A 24,884-nucleotide genomic window follows, 5' to 3' on the forward strand; every position below is an offset into this window, starting at 1 on the left:
TGATCATATCACAGGGACAAGGTTGGTTGTTTTTTAAGTATCATAGTATATTGTGCAGCATTACCTCCCAAAGCAGAAAGTATTAATATCTATATTTTAATTTTTTAGGTACACATGTCATGGAAGGTTCTGGAAGAATGGTTGTTACTGCTGTAGGAGTTAATTCTCAAACAGGGATCATCTTTACTCTGCTAGGCGCTGGTGAAGACGAGGAGAAGAAAGATAAGAAAGGTGCAAATTTGATCACATCAAATTTCCTCAATGTCTGTTTTTATTACATAAAACTGATACACAAACTAACTACACAGCATTTATTTCTGATTCAGTCCCATCATTTTGGGGGGCAGGACCTATGACAGTCACAACTTTCACATGCTAGATGTATACCAAAGTATTATTTTGAACATTATACATTTTGTATGTAAAATGTGAGAAGGGAAAAGTAAAAAAAAAGTTCCGGGCTCACCTACGTTCCACACAATCTCAAGCTAAGTTTTGTGTTATATATCCCAAAATCATAACAAAGAGAGATTTCAACAAACATAACTGAGTGCTGTTGTTAAAAAAGAAGTAAATTACTACTTTCATAATTTTTATCCTCACATTTGAGATCTAATTGAAATTGTTGTAGTCTTGGATTTTATGTCAATTTAACGTCATAATTTTAAATTGTGCCATATTTTATCGTGCACAGTTCATATTTTACTTGATGTTAGCATACAACTAACATTCATCCAGCTTTTGTTAATTTAGTAACTGGTACTATTCCAATTATCTGTATAAGATGGGGACTTATCTTTCTAAACACAATCTAAATGTTGGATCTAAACAGTCTATTCTCTGGATAGGAGATGTTTCCCCTTACAGAAGGGGCGCTTCCATGAGCAGAACTCTCTTCTCATGAATGGAAGCCCATTCCATTAACAGAACAGAGTATTTTGATCCAACCCATGCCTATAAGTAGGCTGAACTGAGATGGTCTCCTTTGTAGAATATTTGTAGAATATTTCTTGGAAAGAAAGCCACTTATATTTCATGGGAAGTTATGTGAAGATCACTCTTCAGTTTCCAGATTCAGGCAGCCTTCATGAAAATGAACGCTAAAATAATAATAGGGATCTGTTCAAGTTTCTTTTCCCAATAAATCTTCACTGCAACTGATTGATTATTGATTGTTCAATTCAATTCAATTCAATTCCTGCATTCCTTATTTAAACAATTTCTTTCTTTCTTTTATCAAACCATGCATCATTGATATAAGTATGGTTAACAAGAAATTTTTTGATAAACATGTACACACTTACCTTATACTTTTGCCAGATGGTCTTATATCTAGTTAAACTGCAGTCCATGTGGTTATGATCCAGAGCAAAGTTGACCACGTCTGTGACAGTCACCCTTTGCACCATTGCAGGTTATGTTATAGTCTTACGTGAGTGCAAATAAAAATAAGGGAAATATATTGAATGTGTGCAATCTTCTTCATGAACACAGTTTTCTTACACTCCTAAATCAGAAAGGGCATTTTTTTTTATCCCCAGAGGTATATCAGACCTGTGCAGAAGCTTTACTATGACAAGCAATGATAATAAATTTCAGTATGTCTATATGGTAGGCATACTTCTAGAGTTCATTTGTTTAGTATTAGACTAGATCAGTCAAAACTAGGACAAAGTGAAATACAATTGCCAAGAAAGTGTAGGAAGTTGTATTTGGTGTACAGAATATTCAATGTAGTTCTTGCAGTATTCCCTACACTTACAGTACACATTAACTCTAGGTTTACGCAGTATACATTATCTCTATGTAGACTAATAGTGTTACATTACATGTAAAGCTAATATGATAAATGGGGATTAAAATGTGTTTTCTCAGAAAACAATGGCTGGTGATTGAGGGCTTTATAGCTAATATATTTTAAGCAAGAAATGTGTAAGACACACTAGTAATTTTCACATAGCCTGCCACAGTCTACAGTCTGGGCCTGCTTTTCTGTGACAAGATCCTGTTTAATTCTTCCCAGTGTTTCCTCTTTCTTCATTTAGTGTTTATTCTTCCTTGTCTTGTATTTTAATTTTTTAAAAGAGACAATCTGTCAGTCTACGCCAGCAACTGAGGGATAGGTGAAAAAAGAGGGCCATATTTGTCATATAACTTCCATAAAACATCATTACACATCCAATAAAACACCTAACAAAATGCTTTCAAGACTCATTCTTCAGTCATTCAAGTAAGCCTCCAGTGATGTAATGATCAGGCTGCATGGAATGTCAGTCTTCCAAGCACTGTTCCTGTGAACACACTCTTTATTTAAACAGAGCTTGTGGATGAGTCTGGCATGAGCCCCACTGAAATGAGCAGTGTTTGTACAGCAACAGCGCTCATTAGATTATGTCCCTATTTCCTAAGCTCAAACATACATCCATTGTTATGTATGCTTGCAGCTTTCTGAAAGCCTACCAATCAGATGTGTTTGCATTTCTCTAGATGTATGCATTTCTTCCTCATTAACATTTTGTAAAAATCATCATACAGGTGTGAAACAGGAGGATGGAAATCAGCTTCCAGGTAGAGTAAGAAACATACCATATCAGAGGAAAGGCTGAGGCTTTTAACTGGGACTTTCCCAAAAATGAGGGTGCGGAAAAGACCTGAGTGAATAGTCAAGAAAACTTGTCTTCACTACATGATTGGAATCTAAAAGGAAATTTCAGTTGGAGTTCTTTTTGCCCATTTTATGTGGCTGTTCCCTAAACAAATTACTTCAGAAAAGTTTGTTTAAAATATGGACTTTTAAAACCTCATTTAAAAATGGAAGCCATGATTTTTAATTTTTCACTTACATGTTAATACAAAATGGCAGCTAGTGTGTAAACCAGAAGTCTGACTCCAGTGGGCGGGCTGAAGTGCTAGGCAGGCAGAGGAACTCTTGAAGAGTTCAAAGAAGCCTCACTGAACTTGGGGCCTACTTTGTCTTCTGGAATCTCCATTGGACCATTAGGCTTATTAGGGCAGAGGCAGGGTAGACACAAAGCTAAATAAACATAGAATAAGACCTGCTGGATTAGACCACATGCATATCTAGCTGAGCATCCTGTTTCCCACAGTGGCCAGCCAGATTCCTCTGCAGATTCCATAAGCAGAGCAAAAGGCAAAAGCTTTCTAGTGTTGTCCCCAATAATTTCAGAGGCATGCTGTTTCTGCTCCTGGAGGTAGCATACAGTCATTGTGGTTAGCAGCCATTGTTAATCCCTTTGGATTTTAAAGCTATCTAAAGCTAGTGGCTGAGCCGCCATATGCTGTGGCAGTGGATTCCATAAATTAACTCTGTTCTGGATGAAGAAGTACTTCCTTTTGTTGGCCTTTAATCTCTTGTCAATCAACTTTATTGGATGACCCCAAGCTATAGCACTGATGCAGTACTTGTTCTCAGTTAAGCCTTGGTGATATGGCTGGCTGACCTCCGCAAGCCCTACAAGGGGACATCCAGACAGACCAGAAAAGGAAGCAGCCAGGTTCCTAGTGAGCCTCATCCCCACACTTGTAGTCGTCCCCCCCCCCCAAATGTTAAGATGGGAATTAGGGGGCTCTGCTTGATGATGAGCCTCCTGCCAGCTTGTGTGTTCTAGCACATGCCCAACTTCATTGACCTCTGGAGTTCCATGGTACCATCTTAACTTTAAACATCTAGTACTTGAAAAGCAAATCTAAGATCAGACAATTTATTTATCTAAATAGCATGTTGGCCCAAGGCATTATTTATGTGACACTGAAAATGAACCACTGAATATTTGAAGCCAAAATTGTCGCTGGAAACATTTGTACAGTTTCAGATCATTTATTCACTGCAGATTATTCACTCAGCTCTAGCACAGCTAAATTCCAATCAATGCAAAATCTGCTGGGAACTTTTGCTTCCTCTTGATGTGAAGGAACTTCTTGCCTGACCTATCCCCCCCCCCACTCCCCGCTGCCACCCCTTGTTTGAAAGGGAAACTGCTGACATTTTAGAACTGTGATTGACTTGATTTGATTTTCTGTCATCATTCAATGCACAATGAAAAACAGAATTGGTAATACAATTGCTTAGCAAATCTTGAATGGAATATATATAGATATATACACACACAAACAAAAATAAAGAGCCTAATATGGCTCGTGATTGTACTCTTGGGTTTCCCAAAATCTCTTTTGAATGTAACACTGGAAAATGTGCCTTATTATTTTTAAAATGAATGAAGGATTTAAATAGAATACCTTTTAGATGCATAGATAAATAAAGCATATTAGTTCTAGTAAACGTAATATTGTAGTTATTTATGGATGTCCTGAGAAATGCAGGTGCTTAAATAATACTTTTTTTTCCTTACACTTCAAATCAAAACCTATTATTATTATTATTATTTAAAAGTGAGGCATCTTAAGAATGTCTGCGTGAAGGAGCAGAGGAATTAGAAGTACTATGTAAAGTCAGTTTCTCACCAACTCTGTTAACTCTGTTAAATGTCTTTCATATTTACTTTTATAATATTCCATGTATGAGTTTTTGTTCCCCACTCTTGTGACATTCTTGTAATAACATCCATTTTTAGACATTATGTTGCTTACTTTAAAACAACTCTGTTTTGGAGAGAGAGAGAGAGAAATGAAGCCACATTAGTCCATAAATGTTATCCTTTCTGTCATGTGAATTTGTTCATATTATTATGATTTATTCTTTTTTTTCCTTTTATGCATTATTACTCAGTAGATTCTTCCCATACCTCCTTCCATCCTCCTTCAACTACAGATGGGGCAGCAGGTGCAAATGCCACAGATAATGCAAATGCCAGCTTAGTCAATGGTACGTTAAGAACACCTAGCTTGTTTTTATTTGATGGATTTCTCTCCTTAACTCTATAAGCTTCCCTCTTTCTCTTATGAGCGACACAGATGTTGTATGTGCATGTGATTATTACCCTGTGAGAGCTCCTATTGTATCGCAGCTTATAAGAGATGCCACAAAATCCCACTTGGTCTTAGCCAGCCAAAATATTTGCTTCTCACTGATGTGAACAAGTAGGAATCAAGGAATCTTTTATTGCTGATTCAAACTATTAAAAACAAACTACTGCAGCAAGTATGTGCAAAATCCACATTTCCTCACAAGGTTTTCAGTGCAAAGCTGTTGTTTCCATGCTTTCCAATGTCTATTTGAAAGAGAGCATGATTTTGTTTTTCATTCTACTGTTCCAGTGTGGCACTCTCATAAGCATTCATAGTCTCAACATAGCTTTGGGAAAACAATCCTGCTGGGGTCAGGAATCTGGCTTAAACTCTACCAGTAGCATTGTAGTGCTTTATTGTGCGTTCCCACAACCTTTTGACTCAGCACTGAGCTAAGCATTTACTGTAGGCAATGATAGTAGATAGCAAACTATTGCTGTGTACTACCGTGCATGTGCTTGGATATGGTTTCATACATTTTCTTTCTTTCTTTCAACAAATACAACTTCACCTTTGCAATTCTGAATGTAACTTTGGCCAGCTTCTTGACTCCATTTCTTAGCATGCCCATACAATAAACTGCTTTATAATAATATAAATTTATAGTAAGTATGAATGGGTGTATTTTATCTCAAGCTTGGATAGAACACTTGCTTTTTTTCTAAACTTATTATAATATCTTTGCTTGATTACATTATTGTGATTTTAGCATCTAAGTAGTAATGAATTATTTATGATACCACTAAATAGTAACCAAAGCATGGATGTTATACAATGTTTATTAATCCTATTTATAATTGGATACACTTCATGTCCTGTAGAAAGTTTAAAAAATGAATGTTAAATGTGTTTTCTGGAATCCCAAAAGCAGGAAATCCTAAAGATCAGAAATGAGGAATTTGTGGTCCTCAGGATGTTGTTGGAGTCCATCTCCCATCGGTCCAACTAGCATGACAAATTGTCAGGATTGATGGGAATTGTAGTACAGTGTGTTATCGGAAAACAAGTCTAGACCCTCTTAAGTAGCATAACTAATTTCATAGTTGTTCTGTTCCTGGTAAAAATATGAAAACAATACCATCTTAATAAATTTGAACATGCTATAATTTCATTCTTTCTGCTGCTGAATCATATTGGAAACAAAGCCTTCTGAAACTTGCAAAATCACACTCTTGATGTGATCACAAGTCACAAATCATCCCTTAGGGAGCTGTGAATACTTGCTGTACAACCAAATTGGTCTGTTTAGCTCAGCATGGGACTGTATTTGAGAGATGGAGGCTGAAATTGATAGCATCGTCATGTTAGGCTCATCTGCAAAAGTTCCTTGACAGACAAATGAATGCAACCTTCATAAGGAGGCTTTGACAGTATATTAAGAAAGGGCCTGTTGTATATGTAGGTAGCCTGACACTGATACAAAAGCATATTTAGTGTATGTCCTACATTTTAAAGAGAACTATTACTTATAATGGGGTGGCCACTATAGTGCCTGGCATGTACTTGAGCTCTCTTTTAAAGTTTAATGTACGTATTTCACTTTATTTCGCAAAATTTATATACTGCTTGATTGGAATAAATCCTCTAAGCAGTTTACAGAAGTATAAAACAAAACAGTTAACAGCAGCTATTTAAAAACATTCAAATGATAATTAAAATCAACAGTAGCTAGAGAGAGAGAGAACACGTATAAACATTCTACACATCTAGAAAGGCTTGTCTCATGGTGGCCATGAGTTGTGTGGAATAATACAAAATTAGAAAGACAACCTCTCTGGAGAACCTTATGCTTGTCATGGGAAGTCAGCTATAGTTTGCTTGTCCTGATTGTGCAGATCACATAATATTGATTACACACACACACACACACACACACACACACACACACACACAGAGGTCTATAGTAACAAGAAGCATTCCTCAGTACCAGGAAAAATATACAAAGTGGACACACTTCACTCATTCTCATTTCACAGAAATTGCTTAGAATGTACCTGTACATTTTGCCCCATAACATTTATTCAAGGAGAGCTAGAGACTCACTTTTTTTTAATGCAAACTCAGAGTTTGGGATACCTGCCCAGGGCCACCATTTAAAGTTTTGCTGGGTGTCATTGCCCCACCTGGCACCGTATTGGCAACTCCTGTACCGAATCATGTGGGATATAAAATATTTCTGTGTTTACTGTGACATGCATATTGCTGTCAGAAAATACCTATTCTAGGATAGCTTGTCATTTCCAAGCAACAATATAAAACACAGATCCCCTTTAGATTCTCTACATCTGCAGTGGAGTTTTTCTGCCTTGATATTTGAGCCTTTGCTAGGTTTCCAACTTAATCCTATAATCCCCAATGAAAAACAGGCAAAAATACCCACACTATATATATGTAACAGTCCGTACAAACAATCCATTTAAATAGTCTAGAAATGTATACTTCCCAATACTTGTTAAATGCAGTAGTCCATGACTATTGCTTCATACTATGGCTTTAAAATATTAAGTACACAAGACTGAACTTTGTGCTTCTACTTTATGTCTGAGTTTTGAAAGATGGCAACTTAATTTCTGTTATCATAAATTAAAACATATTTCATTACTTGTCATTATGGAAGTATTACTTTTTAAAAAATAAATAAAGAAAGCTAACCTTGAGGCTTTGGTGAATAGTATTTCCCATGGATTTTTGAAATGTTAATAGCAGCTGATTGAAATGTCCCACCAGAACCACTATTTGTCCTCCAAGACCAAACATGCACCCACCCAACAGGGCAAGTAGCTGCTTGGGGGGTGGGGTGCATTTCAAGCAGGAAAACAGCATGGAAGAAATAGTACAAGTCTTCCTTTGTGCTACAGTTCCAATTTAAACTGAGTCCCTCTCTCCAACACAACTGTCATTAACATTAAAAATGCTAAATGATCCAGCTCATGGATCTCCTGGATCATACCCATTTGCCCCTTGCAATATGGAAGCATTTGCTGGGTGCTGCCAGCATTGCATTCTGCAAGGTCTCAGTGTGTGCTAGGGAAGTGGTAGCAAGCTAGGCTGTACCAGAAGAGTCATCCAAAGCCTTAAGAAGGCTGACAAAGGCCTTCCGTTCCCATTGGCCTTCCTTTCCTACTCTGACCCCACCCCCACCCCTGAAGTGCTGCCTGCAATCTTTAAAGAACCATATATATGGCTGTGGAGTAAGGAAAGCTACAGGAAAATAATTCCCAAGGAATTATTGGAAGAACCATGTCCTTGGGTTAGAATGATATAGAAAGGAGTACTGAAGGCTCTCTCCCCTGAGTTGGTGACTTGTGAATCAACTGAATTTGAATCTTCCATGGTGTGACGCTGGGACATGGACACAGGGCACATGGCAGTCAGCTCTCTACACCACTGCCTAATTTGGGGGCTGGAATGTATGTGAGTGAGCGAATGCATGAATGAGTGTATCATATTTGTGTTTATCTGTGGATGCATCTGAGTATATGAGAAAGTGTGGGTATGTGCCTACCACTCCTATATTGCCCCTGGAAGGTCAACCATAAGGAAATGGGTTCCTCAGGCTGAGAAAGTTCCCTACCCTGGATTAAAGGGTAGTCTGCTCCCTTAGACATTTTAGTAGTGGGTTTAAGAGAGACCTTTGAATTCCCAATGAATAGGTTTCAAAATGATCAAAGCAGATATTTTGGGAGACATGGAGGACATTGGGAAGTTGGGGAATGCCCTGATGCACAAGCAGAAGTCCTTGTGCAAGGCTTCCTCTGATGGAACTTGTTAGATGAATCCTGCCCTAGACCAACAACAAGACTTAACTTACCTATAGTTCCAAAAAACTGCTAAATAGTCATGTGTCATTATTTAATGAAATCTAAGTATTGTATCAGGAATATTATATTAACATCTGCTAGAAATATAGGTCTGGTGTGAGACTCCTTCCATGTCTCCCTGCGCTTCCGAGGTAGCTCTTCCCAATTTTAGATGATTACCCATCTCCCAGCTGAGTCCACAGTCCACCAATATTATCGTCTCAGTTGCAAATCTGAAATTGCTTCTGCCTCACTGCAGTTAGGCTTGAGGAAAAGCCTTCCATTTGTTCAGAAGGCTTTTTTGAAGCCTAAATGTTGCAGGAGTGGGCAAGATCTTCCTGATGATTGCTGCTGGGTTAACATTCCCTCCAACTGCATTGTTCAATAACCGTTATGTTTATGTGTGCACATATATGTGTAGTTGTGGTAAGTATGTGTGTATTCTGCCCCAATGTTTTGCATAGTCCCCAAATGAGTTCAAAAAATCTGGAGACCCCTGGGTATTGTCTAATTCTGTCATGTCTGTCAGCCTTTGGTATATGCTTATTATACATTTTACAATGGAGTATTGGGCTAGAAGAAAAAGTAACATACTCCCTAATAGTCATTTCTGCAGTTTAGTAATATAGTATATGTGTACAAATCACACTGTCTAGTGGAAATACATAGTTTTACCTCTCAAGAGAGGCAATTTATCCAGTATTTCTGGATCTCCAAAAATGCTTCATTGCTGAGACTTTCCTTGTCACATCCCTTTTATTTATCTCTGTGATATATTAACATGCAACTGCTATCCCATCCCATAGACACCTGTCAACTGGCTTCAATATTTCTCTGTGCCAGATTCAGCATTTCTCTGTGTATATTTGGTGAATTTTTTTAAAGCAGCCATTTGTATCTAGCAGCAGCTTTCTCCAGACAGAAACTTTAAAAGTGAACAGTTCGTACTGTAATATTAACATTACATGAAAACATTCAGTACAGAGGAAAATAAATGAAAATATATTTCTTTTTTTATTAAATGATTTAAGGAGAAAAATGCAGAGAATATTTTTTTAAAAAAAGAACCTTAGCCTAAGCCACCTTTGCCCTAATCCCACCTGTGATGCTGTGCACACAGAACACTGCTTCTGCATGTGTATTCCCAGCAGGATGAAAAACTGTGTGCATAAGTGGCACATGTGGTTCACAGCTGGGGCTATACATGCAGTACTCTATTATAAAAGGTTAAAATTCCCATTTCCAGCTCTTCAGGAAGGCCTGTAGAAGCCTGAATTCATTCCTTCATTTTTCCTGCTGAACTGCTGATTTCACATTTTATGGAGAACATGATGGAAATGTATCCTCCCCCCCCCCCCCACTTTTTGGCACATTGCAGCACTCTTGCACTCCATATTATGAGCATGGAATGTGGAAATTGCAGTTTGGCGAATCTAGTAGAAATGTATAGGGTAAAGGTAAAGGTACCCCTGCCCGTACGGGCCAGTTGTGTCCGACTCTAGGGTTGTGCGCCCATCTCACTTAAGAGGCCAGGGGCCAGCGCTGTCCGAAGATACTTCCGGGTCACGTGGCCAGCGTGACTAAGCAGCATCTGGCGAGCCAGCACCAGTGCAGCACACGGAAACGCCGTTTACCCTCCTGCTATAAAGCGGTACCTATTTATCTACTTGCACTTAAGGGTGCTTTCGAACTGCTAGGTGGGCAGGAGCTGGGACCGAAAGACGGGAGCTCACCCTGCCGCGGGGATTCGAACCGCCGACCATGCGATTGGCAAGTCCTAGGCACTGAGGTTTTACCCACAGCGGCACCCGCGTCCCTTTATGAAATGTATAGAAACACTATAAAAGAAAAATGAATAGTACCTTACATGCAAATTTAAAATAACCATTGTTTTCAAAATAATCATGCTGCTCTGCATTAGAGGAATTTATTATTTTATTTTACTTTAAAATTTGTCACTTTGTTTGGCAAATATTTATTAGCTTCAGGTGGGGAAATAACAGCAAGTAGATCTGTAATTGCAATTGGGACATGTAGGATCGTTTATAAACATTGCCAGTCTAACACTTGTAACATTTATACAAATGTTGGAAAGATTGTTCTCCAAAATTAATTTTACATAATACATTTTGGAGAACAATCTTTCCAACATCGGTACAGTTCCCTGACTGAAAGATATATACACCAAAACTGTATATATCTGCACCTTGCCATATCCATTCATTTCAGTGGAGGGAATGGATATTTACCTGAAAATGAATGCACATGCAGATCTACTTCCTCCCTTAAAATAAATAGGGAATGATTTCTGAGAGGGTGAACATTCTATATACACAGCATTCTGTGGTGAGATCGCTGGTTTGGGGGGTGATTATAACTGAATTTTATTTTATTTGCAGGAAATGCCAGCTACTCTGAATATCTCTAGTTCTTTTATTTTGGAATTCTAAGGATTAATTTCATCAGGGTTTTTAAATTATAATTTCGTCTTCCAAATTTTAAAATCAGAATGCAGTGTTTATTTCTATATTCTGGTTATAATATTAGCAACCATGGACTCTTATTGGTTTAAGCAGTTTGATTTGCCAAAAGTACATATTGGATTTTTACAGTGTAATAGATTGTACTAGATAGTCTTCCATTCCCATGCCAGATCTCCTATTTTATTATTTTATAATATGATACATATTGCTAACGAATAGCATATTTTAAACATACTAATTAAACTTTTGAAAATTGTACTGTTAGAACAGTCAACTTATGCCAGTTTGAAATAACACCTAGATTGTTGGAGCATTATAGGGTAAGCTCTTGGGAATGCCTTTTCATTTATGAAGCCCAGATCGGTGGTTTTCCAACAGTGTGCTTTGGAAACTTGGGGTTTGTTGAAAGTTTAGCAGGGGTTCCCCAGTGAAAATATTGGCAATGACAGGCAAGCTTACTTAAACGACTGCTTGCTCACCAGTCTTTCCCCTTCCAAAGTGGAACTGCAGGAGATATTAAGTTTGGGGATGGGAAAACACAAGGCTGCACTGCACCTTGAAATTCCCCAGGTGTAGACGAGAGACGTGAGTGTTAACGCTCAAAGAGGAACTATTGGCAGCTGCCCATATCCCCCAAGAGAAAAATTCCTTGAGCACCAGGGGATGACGTTAGTTTCTTCAAAGATGAGAAAGGCCATGGGGCCTGTCTTCTTTCTCCCATGAATATATTGAAAGTGCAGAAGATTCTGCCAATGTAGAGCCACTAGCAGTATCTATTTCTCCTGGCAATAAAGGGGTTTGAACCAGAAGTCCCATGACAGCACCTTGGGACTTCTTGTTCATGAGACCTATGATCCTGGTAGAAAGAGGCATTTGCAATGTCACTAAGCAGGCAGACACTAGAGCAGCAGCAGAGGCTTTCCCCATCTTTGGAGGAGCCATTGTCTGCCGCCGCCACCACCACCCCACCATACGTTTTCTTCCATTGGAAATGGGGTAGCAGGCCAGAATGGTAGAAGTGCAAACATAGGGGTGGGGCTGTGTCTGTCTTGACTGCTCTTTTTATTTTTGTGAGCCGATCAGACAAGCCTGCCAAGTGTCCTATGTCAACTGTAGAACATGCCCCAGAAACCTTTGCAACACAGTATAAGTAAGTTTCTATATCAAGCAGGTCTATGTCAAAAGTATTTCCTGACAGAAGAACGCAGAATCCAAAATACTGGGTTAGATAATTTCAAATTATTGCTTTAGGCTTTGCAGTATAAAAACAATTATTATTGCTCCAAAGTGTTTATGACTTTCTATTATTACTGCAACAGAGGAGGCCTTGGTGGTAAATGATAAACTTGGTTGTAAATTTTTGTTCAGGAAGCTCATTCATGCATATAAATACATCATAAAAATTTACATTAAACTTTATTTAAACATGCTCATAACGTGTTTTTTTGGCCCTTTTTATTTAAATCCCCCTTTGTCTTGTGTTCTGTCTGTGCGTACTGATTGTTTACTGTCTGTTTTTGTTTGTTACAATTTTTATCACGTAGGCAAAATGCAGGATGGGAATATGGAGAACAACCAGAATAAAGGTAACCTTCTTTTATATTAAGGAGGATTTTAAACATGTACTTGAATTTAGTTCTGCAAGTATAGTATCAGGAATATCACCCCCACAAAAAAAAAAAGTACGGTACCTCAAAAGCAAACTTTTTAATTTTTTATTCCTATGACAAAAACAACACTGTAAACAGTCCAGCCTTTTTCTTGTCTCCTTTAAGCCTTCATGTTGGAATAACAAACCATGGGACGCTGATAGATTCCAACAACTTGGAGCTGTCATATCCATCTTACCAGAAGGCTTCAGTCAACTGCATTATCATGAAAGCTTCATGGAGCTATGCTCACACAACCTCTCTTTTCTAGTGCTGCTTCTGCTGTTTCACTTCTGCAGTCTTCTCCTTAGTGCTATTCTGTGGTTATTACTGTGATATGCTCACAAAGGGAGCACTGTCCGTGCCACCTTGAAGGTATTCTGTGCCAATGCTAATATCAAGTTGTGCATAAAGAAGGATTTGCAACTTGCAGCTTAGAGAATATTAGTGTATTGGACTTTTAACCAAGTTAGGCTGAAATCCTGCAGTGCTGTGTGTGAATGCAGGGAAGCATGCACCCAGACAGAGGTTGTAGTCACTGCATAGCTAAAGAGCAATACACTTTTCAGATGGACATCAGGTTGCATCTGTGTAAAAGTGGTTGCAGAAGAAACTTCAAAAGCACTGCCAGGGCACATGTGATTCTTCACCACAATAGACACATAACCCTTGTAAGATTTCAGCTAGTTGTCAAGCTGTGTGTTTCATCTTTTTAAAATAACAACAAATAATATTTATTTCCTGTGCAAATTATTTAAGTGTATATTCCCTGTGTAAATTAAAAATTAGAATTCTCAAAAGGTCTTTTCTTTGCCGAATAATATCGTATCTATTTTTCCAATATAACATTTGCCGTCTACATTTGTCTAACAGCAGTTTCTTGACATGTTTTTCTTTGCAGAATGAATATAACTGGTATAGAACAGTTGAACACATTTGTTTTACTAAACTACGTAAGATAGATGAATAACGAAGAAGACAAAGCCCATAAAAATACATTTTTTAGTTCCTCTTAGGAATTTCAAAATACAGAAATAACACATACAGTCCTACTTGGTGCTAAGCTAAATTGATTATGTCTAACTATTCTTGATAGATCTTCTGAACAGTGTACACCATAATATACTATGAGTAGTGGAAAATTTCTCCTGAGCAACACCATTAAATTTATGTCAGGCCATAGTTGTGCTTTTGCACATCTCCCTTCAGTTTCAGCTGGGATTGCACAGGGGAAGTTTGTAATATATTGTGCCCTATAGCATTTTTATTATTGCACCAACTTTAATAAGCAGCGTGTGAGACAGACACACAGGGATGATGAAGCAATTCTAGTGCAACTTACAGCTACCAGCTTTCCTAACCATTTGAACACTTGCCTTTGCTTTTCCTCATATTTCTTCATGTTTTCAGTTTTAATTATACAAAAAATGATTGTTTTTTGTTGCTACTTCAAATGCAATTGTAATTGCATATATTTTTGAGAGTGGTTTAGAGCATTAAAATACTTTGAGTAGGTTCTCGGTTGTGGTAGTTAACATGTTCTGTGTATAGCTGGTATTTTAGTACTTGATGTTTATCTAAATGTACAAGGTGGAAAGAGGCTTTGCTTCCTTTTAACTAAAAGAGAAAATCTTCACACTGATCTTCAGTGTCTAGCTGGAGTGCTCCTACGAATAACTATGGAAGGATGTTGTGCTATAACATCTTCCAGTGCTCTCCTTCTTCTAAGTTTAGTTCTTCATAATGTTAGGTAAGCGTCACCCTCCCAAAAGATTTCAGCAAAACTTCCCCACCCCCTGGAAGTGGTAGAAAGATAATCGCCTCTTCCATAGTGTCTCTGTGTTTCTCTGAGTGTGTGAGAGAAGAGGTTTGCAAAATTGGTAGGCAGGGCTCAGCACAATATCTTTTAATAGGCATTTTTTCTCCTTAATATCACTCTCGGGGAAAATGGCTTTAAAGATGGCTGGATGGCTGAGGCAAGGGGGAGAATTTGGCTTCTTGCACTCATTCTGTAGGAATGCTGTGGTATACACATTTCTGCATGCAGTTCTACCGTCATGTCTAGGCTGACTCCTGGGCTAAGTAAACTGAATATAAAATCAGTATCTTAAATCTATTCAAGAACTTTTGTTCCAAGATTTACCTTGGAAAAACTCTACCACCTCGGAACATGTGCAAGTGTAAAAAATGGTACATGGAGAAGGAGTAAAGCACGCTTTCCCCCTTCATTTCTCTGCTCAAAATTGCACTTCCAAAGGCTGCTTTCCTCTTTAAAGAAATGGAGGGAACCTCTCGGGGCTTGGATAAATGTGTGGTGTCCAGTTGTGTCCCCTTGCAAAATGAAGGCTAACATAAAGGAAAGGTACATGTTTCTCTCCACACGATTTATTTAAAGTTCTCTGCAGGAAGATAGGAGAAGGTTTTTTTCTTTTTCATATACTGAATTCTTTGTAAAAACATACTGCAGTTGTGAGACTTTTGACTTCTTCGAGCATTAGAAAATTAAAATGAAGGTGGAACCTTGAATCTGTGTGCACTACCACCACCACCCTCTCTAGCTCTGAGCTTGCCCCATTCAGTAGCAAGGTATGCTGTTAACTTGTAAGTCTGTTTGCTTCAACACACATACACATACCTGATGGTTTCATCCCTTATACAGTGGTACCTCAGGTTACATACACTTCAGGTTACATACGCTTTAGGTTACACACACCACTAACCCAGAAATATTACCTCGGGTTAAGAACTTTGCTTCAGGATGAGAACAGAAATCGTGCTCCGGCGGCACAGCAGCAGCGGGAGGCCCCATTAGCTAAAGTGGTGCTTCAGGTTAAGAACAGTTTCAGGTTAAGAACGGACCTCCGGAACGAATTAAGTACTTAACCCAAGGTACCACTGTACTGATCACTGCACTCTGCAGGTGAGGGCCTCCTGTAGATATCATCTTACCAGGAGGTCTGTTCCACACAATATAGGAACCCAGCCTTTAGCATACTGGTATTCTCTTTTTTGGCATCTATGGAATTGCCACTTACCTGGAAATCCTGGGGAAGCCATGGTTTGCAGTCATGGCATGACTGCTACCCAGCCCAGAACCATTGTACTTCCATGGTCATTGTGGGAACACCTGTTGTGGGAACAACACTCAACCCAGGGTCAACCCAGCCCTCTCGTCAGCCAGCAGCTGAACTGGTTGACGCCAGAGTCACACCCACTTCCTTTGCCAAAACCTACTTACATCTGTAATCAGTAAGAAGTGTGGCCCACTTCATCCCAACTACCGGTGTCATGTGTATTCCTCATTGGTCTGCCTCTGGCTGGCTTGCATGTTTCTATGCCTGGGCACACAAAGACTTTCCTCTTTCAGCAAACCTTTTAAGTAGAGCTCTTTCCTAGTCTGCAGCTTTTTCAAATTGTTTTTAGATGTTTAAATTGTTTTGTTGCTTATGTCTTTGCAGCCCTGGACTCCTTTGGGAGAAAAGATGGGATACAAATTTTTATTATTAATAGTAATAATAATAATACAAGAGTTCTCGATAATAGTGTAGCGTTCTCTATTATGGGGAGGCTTATTAGGAGGGATGAAAGGATCTGCCACGTTCTTTCAGTTCTCATCTTTATAATCTTAAATTCAGTTTTCCACATTTCTGCAGCAAGTGAATTTTACAAACAACAGATCATCATGAAAAGCCTTCAGTTTTTTGTGCATTTTCCCCTAATTAACACAATTTGTACACAGTTTTGACTTATGTACACATTTTTGCAAGCAGTCTCTCCTCATATAATGCCCTTTTCTATGTCTTTTTCATGAATGTATTCATTCACTCCCAATATATGTGTTTTTATAAGCATTATTTGGCGGGAGAAATGTATCACATAATTCAGATAGGTGCAAATTTTGAAGGATGGCTGTGTTTCAGTTCTCATATTGTTTTGGAAAGCGTGAGCTTGATAAATTATGCTTTAAATGCAAACTGAATTAAATTCTTCTCCCATCCCTACCTGTAAAGCATGCTGCAAACAGACTTAGAAGTAATCGTCAGACCTTGCCTCTGAATAAAGGAGGTGGAGTAGGTGACGCTGGCATCCAGAGGCAATTTAATTATATAATTCTGAGGAGGCTTCTGATGTAAAAAAAAAAGTTAGATAGTTAATTATATAGGTCATAAATCTATCATTCATATCCTGGTCTTAGGATATAGTGTGAGTGCACATGAAACCACTTTTTGCTAAAGTAAAACAGGTCTGAGTCTGGTAAGTACTTTGGAAGGGGGATGACCCCATGTAGGCCACTTTGGGTCAAACAGCAGAATAATAGTGTGATATAAATGCAAGAAAAAACCTTTTTTAAACTTAAAAGTGAAAAACTGCTATAAAACCAACAGACTTTCATTCTAGAGAAGGGGAGGCAGAAGCAGACCTTTGTATATGTTTTCTAAAGTGCTTTGTAAATTGAAGACTGGGAAATGGTTAGACGCTTATAATCTTATCAAAATAACCCGGCATGTCAACTGTTCTATGGAAAGCAGTGGTGCAGAAGCCAACACTGAAGGCCAGATACCTCATTTTATAAATTAAACATCTGAAATAATGCTACAGTTCTCAAATAATTTTCCTCCTTCTGCACTGTTAGCCAAACAACAGGATGGTGCAGCTGCAATGGAGATGCAGCCACTTAAGAGTGCTGAAGGTGGAGATGGAGACGATAAAGACAAGAGGAAAGCGAACATGCATAAGAAAGAAAAATCTGTCCTCCAAGGGAAGCTGACTAAATTGGCTGTCCAGATAGGGAAAGCAGGTATGGTGTACATTTGATGGGGTAGCCTATTGTCATGAGGAATGTACTAGAGAGTTTAGACTAATTGCCAGCCAGATCTGCGCACAATGGATAAAAACCATTTCCCAAAGCCATTCCCTTTGTCACCTTTTTTTTTTTTTTTTTTGTACATGGAACCCGATTAGCCCTCTATGTATCTGAAGAAGTGTGCATGCACACGAAAGCTCATACCAAGAACTAACTTAGTTGGTCTTTAAGGTGCTACTGGAAGGAATTTTTTAATTTTGTTTTAGCACTCTATGGGTTTGCATTCCACACTCAAGGCATTCAAAGCAATTGTAGTGTTAAACACATTTCTTTGGAACCCAAACTGAGACTCCGTAGGTTCTGCTCATTCTCTGTAGTGATAAGAGTCCAGTGCAATTTCCCCAAGGTATAGCTGAGCTCAAGATCTCGAAATATAACAAAGGACGCTGCCTTACGCAGAGTCAGATAATTCTCATAAGTAGTTTTGATGGGCTGTATGTATGTGTGATTCTGGATCATGTCTCCGGGCTTCATAGTTAAGCTGTCAGACACAATAATGATTAAACTGAGATTTTAACACACACAAATGTTATAGCATGATGTCTTAAATGCAAATATATTTTTCACAAGATTTCCACACACACACACCCCACACTTGCTATAGTAAAAGTTAACTTTTTTTGTCTGTTTCAGGTTTGGTGATGTCTGCCATCACTGTCATCATCTTAGTATTATACTTCACTGTTGAAAACTTCGTAGTCAGCAAGAAGCCATGGCTGCCTGAATGCACACCTATCTATGTTCAGTATTTTGTTAAGTTCTTCATAATTGGTGTTACTGTGCTTGTAGTTGCTGTTCCAGAAGGACTTCCACTTGCTGTTACTATTTCCCTCGCTTACTCTGTAAAGGTAAGCAACAGTCTTGAAACCAAGATTTTTTGCGTAGTTATTTAATTTGTTCATAGATTACTTAAAAATTGGTTTACTGTTTGGTAAGGTAAACAGGACTGCATGTCAGTGTAATTTTAAAGGTTTTTCAGAATGCTAATGTCTTCAGATCAAAAGTGTAGCTGAAGAATAGAATAGAATAGAATAGAATAGAATAGAATAGAATAGAATAGAATAGAATAGAATAGAAATGTTGACATTGTGCACAGTAGAATATTTCTCTAGAGGAACTTCTCTCACTACTGTGGAACTAATAGTTTAAACAATAACATGGGTGGGCTTTACTTAGGGGGATCTCTTTAAAGAAGTGAATGAAGCAATTGGACTTGGATAAAGAGACATGGATTCCCACTTAAACTGAAGCACCTCAGGTGCCATTGTGTCAGCCATTTTGCAGTTGGGGGGGGGGCACTTATGCTAGAATAGCTCAATTTCCAGTAAGGTATATCTACATAATTAAATTATTCTACATTGGTAGGCTTTCAATATGCATGAACAACATAATCCAGTAAATAATGCAAATGGGAACCCAAACACCAAAGCAGAGTCTGAAATACAATTCACAATGAACTTAATTGCCTTAGGACAGCAGATCTCTGTACTGTGTGATGAGGGTTTCCTGTGCTAGTTTGTATGGAGTTATGTACGGGACTGGTACTCATTGTGGTGAAATGTAATAGAGTTTACTGTCTATTTTTTTCCTCAGAGAGGATTTTTTCAGGGTGTTGGTAGGCACTTATTGTTGTAACATAATTCCTGTTTTTCCGCAAACAACTACTTCTTCTTCTTCTTCTTCTTCTTCTTCTTCTTCTTCTTCTTCTTCGATAAATTGAAATTACCACTTCCTCTCTTTATCTGCTCCCTTAACATGCTTGCTTATCACCTTGCATTACTTTAGCCTGGTAAAGCCACAGTGGCGTAGCGTGGGGGGTGCGGGGGGGGCCGGCTGCACCGGGCGCAACATCTGGGGGTTAGGGTTAGGGGGCGCAAATCCACGGGTTAGGGGGCGCAAATCCACAGGTTAGGGGGCGCAAATTACTTGCCTTGCCCCGGGTGCTGACAACCCACGCTACGCCACTGTAAAGCCATCAATTACACATGGCAAAATATCTGTACCTATATTAGAAAACTGAGTGCTGAGTCATTGCATTAGAGGTTCATGTGCAATGCATATCTTCCTCCTCTCATCCTCAATTTGCTTACACAGGCCAAGGAACACTCAGATGTGTACAGTATTTATCATTTGCTATTCAGCTTTGAGGTCTCTTAATATTCCCTTAAGTCTTTCCCCCCAAGGATGCTTCTGAATTTCCTTTCAAAGTTATTGTTTTAGTGGTTCCCGCTTCCCTTTTCTTAGATTGCGGAGTTGTACCTATGAATGGTTTTTTTGGCCATTTTTCCTGGCTTGGATTTCCAGAATTTGTAAAGACTGCTGTCTATACTGATGCCTTCCTGCCATCACAATGCTTAATACCATTCTTAGTAGCTTTAATATTCTGGCTTTTTAATACAGTTCTGAAACACTGTATTAGTTTTGTTCTTAGATTATATAAACACAATCTCAACAACAATGACATATAGACAAAAAAAAAAAAGGCTGGTAATGGGAGGAAGGCATAGAGAGCAGCAAGAGCTACCATAAACATTCATAATAGAATGTTTAGCTTAACATGTGTGTTTCTCTGAGTTCCATTCCTGCCTTTCTCCTCCCCCCCCTCCCTGCAAATGTTTCCATTACAAGTAAGGATCAGTGTTTGGGTGGAGAGCTCCACTGAAGTCTAAAATACCAGAACCTTTCCATTCCAAGAAATGTAAATGCAGTGGTGTAGACAACTGTATGCTGAAAAGCAAACAAAGAAAACCGAAATGACTGGGGTTTTTTTAAATGTGCATGATCACTCATGCACACAGCTTACCTAAATGGAAAAGAATAATGGAAATGGAAGAAATGGAAAGTTCAGCAAGAGCAAACTGTACATGCACTGTTACCAAAATTAATTATAGAAATCCTTAATGTAAAACTGGAAGATAAGTAGAGTGGAACACAGGACAGAGCCATCTGTAGAATTACAAAATGGAATGAAAGAAATATGTCCACTCCTACTTTGGTTTAATGCTTTGTGTGGGTGGGTGGGTGTATCTTTCAAATGAATTTCAGTATTTTTGTACTGATGTTTGAAAACTGTAGCCAGATTATATTGTTCTTGTTCTGCTGATTGTCTCATGTGCCTAAAAAACAAAAACAAAAACCCAACCATTAAAATATTGGCAGATATTAAGTCACATTAATCCCTCATTTACAGGAATTTTGTAAAAATGCATTTTGTGTACCTGAAGTTTCTATGTTTTACAAGTGCAAATGGGATTTTGTGGAAAGATTAATCCATCTGCTCTACTTAAAAAATGCTTATGCATTTAATTAGCATAATGGATTTTCAACCTATTTACCAAATAGGCTTTATTTTTTCTTCTTTTTCAGAAAATGATGAAAGATAACAATCTGGTCCGTCATTTGGATGCGTGTGAGACGATGGGTAATGCTACAGCCATCTGCTCTGATAAAACAGGGACGTTAACCACCAACCGGATGACAGTAGTACAAGCGTACATTGGAGATACCCATTACAAAGAGATCCCTGACCCAGATTCCATTCCAGCCAAAATTCTGGATTTGTTGGTTAATGCAATTGCCATCAACAGCGCTTACACTTCAAAAGTTCTGGTAGGTAGGCTTTGATTTCAGACACTAAAAAAACATTTGGGGAATCTCTGTCGATTCTCTTTCCACTGTAATAAAAATGTTGTTGTGTGAAGGTTTGGCGAAAGAATAACTTGAAAAATCTACATCTATATGCTTTGTGGTTTTAAAAGGAATAGTTTTCGAAAACTATTCTGTTTTGTAGCTTACATGTGCCATGCCAAATTTTCATGAAGTTGATATTTTTAGGTAAGAAGTGGACTTATAAGGAATGTCAAAAGGCCCCCAAAGTCTGTTAACTTAGCTTTCACATTTTTTGTCCCTGTAGACAGCGCAGATCACTATTGCATAATTCAAGCAAGTCAGGGTTCATATAGTAATAAATAATGATAATGATGAGGGTGACATTTGCACAGTACTTTCCACTGTTCAAAGTGCTTCGCATGCACTACTTACTTGTAATCCTAACAACTAAATCAGTATTATTATCCTTCTTATTGCACATGAGGGGATTGAGGCTAAGATAAAATGGCTTACTTTATGCTGGCTAGTAAATATGATCACACACACACACACAATCTGTCTATCCAGACAAGCAAGATGCATTTTCACAGTTCAGAAACAGATATTCAGCCAGGCAAAAAGCACTCAACAATGGCATGGAACGGGGCAGGTGAAAGGTGGGCGTGGCCTAATCAGAGTCCTAAGGGCTGTATAGAATAACTGCAGGGCTGCATCAGATTCCTACCCCTTGAACTAGATGAATAATGATCATACTGTTTTTGTATTCCATTTTGCTTAAAGAGGAATCGGTTGGAACTATTTATTTGTTGTGTGGCTAGAAGAATAGTTTCAAGAAGAATCTGTAGTTGAGAGTTCTGTTTATTTATTTTGCCATATCATGTTTATTAATTTTACAATAATGATTTCCATTACAATCTCTCCCCTCATATTATACATTTTGGCTTTTTAGGGCCATGACTTCCTTCAAACCTTCCTTGTAATTTTCTATCTTTCATTTCAAATTTCTGCATTTTCACTACTTAACCATTGCTTTAAAATCAAAAACATCAGAGCATCATATTTTCTTATTCTTCTCTGCAGTGATTTTTATACCTTTCCTTAAAAGCTTCTTGCAATCCTACTAACGTGTTTGATTGACAATTGTCTTTCAAATAATTTACAAATTTAGTCCAGTCCTTGATGAACTTCAGCTCCCACTGTTCTCAGATTCTTCCCGTCATTTTGGCCAGTTCCTCATTAACTTCAGTTGCCATTCTTCCTTTGTCAGTAATTCCTCGTTTCCACTTCTGTGCTAATAAAATTCTTGCTGCAGTTGTTGCATATAGGAAAAGCTTAGTATCTTGTCTGTTAATGTCTGTACCTACAATTCCCAGTAGAAAAGCTTCCAGTTTTTTTAGTATATGTGTATTTCAACATTTTCTTAATTTCATTATATATCATATCCCAGAAGCATTTCACTTTCTTACATTCCCACCACATATGATAAAAGGTACCTTCTTTTTCCTTACATTTCCAGCATTTATTATCTACCTTATAGAGTTTGGCTAGCTTCACCGGTGTAATATACCATCTACATAATTTTCATCACATTTTCTCTTAAGGCATTACATGCTGTAAATTTTATTCCTTCTTTCCATAATTTCCCACAATCTTCTAACTTTATATTATAACCAAAATCTTTAGCCCAATGAATCATTACCGACTTTACCTCTTCATCTTTCAGATGCCATTCCAGCAATATTTTATACATTTTTGACAATGTTTTATATTTGTTATTCAATATTTCTATTTCAAATTTTGATTTGGTATTTCCAAATACATTCCAAATACATTTTTCTTCATATCATCCTTAAACATCTCATTAATTTGGTAGTAGTGCAACCAATCATTAACAAATCCTTTCACCTCTTTGTATGGTTTTAATTTCCATTTATTGCCATCATTTTTGAGTAACATTTCATATGTTACCCAATTTTTATTCATATTTATTTTCTTAACACTCATAGCTTCTAACGGTGATAACCACCAGGGTGTTTTCCTTTCTAATAGGTTTTTGTACCTATTCCATACTTCATAGAGAGACTTTCGGAATATGTGATTTCCAAATCCTTTATGTACCTTCGTTTTATCATACCATAAATACACGTGCCGCCCAAATCTGTTATCATGGCCTTCTAAATCTAATAAATCTATTTTTTCCAATAATATCCATAATATCCATTCCTTTAACCAACAGAGGCAGGCCGCTTCATAATACAGCTTCAAGTCTGGCAGGCAAAACCACCTCTTTCTTTACAGTCTGTTAATAGTTTAAATTTAATTCTCGGTTTCTTCCCCTGCCAGAAATTATCTTTTGCCAATCTTTAAATATTGGAATTGATTGAAACAAAAACAACATCTTTGGTAGCACATTCATTTTAATTACAGATATCCTACCCAGGAGTGATAATTTCATTCATTCCCACACTTCCAAGTCTCTCCTTATTTTATTCCACACCATTATATAGTTATCTTGAAACAAATTTATATTCTTTGAGGTTAAGCAAATTCCCAAATATTTGAGAGCTCTGTTTAGCCCTTTCCTTACCCATTTTTCTACAAATGCCCCTCTGGCCATTTAAATAAAAACTCTAGCCAGATTTCAAGACCAAATTTCTGTACGTATAAAATGCCTATGGAAGAACTGGTGGGTTCAAGATGGGGTAACAACGTTCTCCCCTACTAATGTCTTCTGTGAGCCTATATTTGCATTGAGTCAGGATTTGGGAAGTGACATTTGCATAAATAATATCCAATTCTACCCTAAGAGTCACTGATAAGAATGGAGTGGGGAAATCCTTTGTAGTATTAAAATTGCAGCCTGGAAATTACGAAAAGCTATGGCACAAGGAACTACAATGTCATTGATAACTGTTCTTTATGTATGTGTTTTCAAGGACAAGAGAAGTGGCATGTATTTCTCTACAGACTAATAGTTTTTACTATATATGTACTTTTAAAAATAAAATTACTCTTCTGTTTTCTGAATCCTAAGAGCACTGTGAAACTTTGAAGGCATTATAGCTAGAAATGTCTATATTTTATTTTGTTTCTACTTAATGTAGCTTTGACTTACTATTGGGCCTCTGGGAAGCCCATGTAATTCAATAAATTTTAGGCCTATTTATAATCTTACTATAGTAGTAGAGTTTCTTATAGCCTCCTGCTTTCTTTGTCCTGCAGACACATACATGTGAGCTGTAGACTATTTAGTGACTGATGTGTAACATATCTATTGAAACATATCATATTATTTCAAGGTGCCGGTGAAGACAATCAAAACATCTGAATAGCATCTCCTTTTGTCTACAGGTAGAGGTCAAATCACTATGATAAAAGGGGAAGAACAACCCAGTTTCCCACACAGCCTTTGCCTGTTTAGCTTGCTTTCTCTTCTGCACCTTTTCTTGGAAACTAACAAGCCAGTTTACAGTAGCAAACAGACTTCCTTTTC

At 37.9% G+C, this 24,884-nt stretch overlaps 1 protein-coding gene across 18 annotated transcripts in view; it reads left to right on the forward strand.

Moving 5' to 3' along the window:
* The window catches only part of ATP2B2 (ATPase plasma membrane Ca2+ transporting 2), a 361,888-nt gene that overhangs the window by 279,912 nt on the left and 57,092 nt on the right, over nucleotides 1-24,884 (forward strand). For 10 of the 18 annotated variants that reach the window (XM_079967266.1, XM_079967269.1, XM_079967264.1 and 7 more), the window contains 7 exons: nucleotides 109-231; nucleotides 2,536-2,568; nucleotides 4,748-4,843; nucleotides 12,814-12,855; nucleotides 17,552-17,716; nucleotides 18,416-18,630; nucleotides 21,149-21,391. In XM_079967266.1, the coding sequence (XP_079823392.1) occupies nucleotides 109-231; nucleotides 2,536-2,568; nucleotides 4,748-4,843; nucleotides 12,814-12,855; nucleotides 17,552-17,716; nucleotides 18,416-18,630; nucleotides 21,149-21,391 (917 nt within the window). The remainder of the gene's footprint in view (nucleotides 1-108; nucleotides 232-2,535; nucleotides 2,569-4,747; nucleotides 4,844-12,813; nucleotides 12,856-17,551; nucleotides 17,717-18,415; nucleotides 18,631-21,148; nucleotides 21,392-24,884) is intronic. The other 8 variants (XM_079967267.1, XM_079967263.1, XM_079967268.1 and 5 more) reach the window with 6 other exon arrangements.

Source organism: Podarcis cretensis (genome assembly GCF_951804945.1).
Source record: "Podarcis cretensis genome assembly, chromosome: 2".
NCBI classification, from domain to species: Eukaryota; Metazoa; Chordata; class Lepidosauria; order Squamata; family Lacertidae; genus Podarcis; species Podarcis cretensis.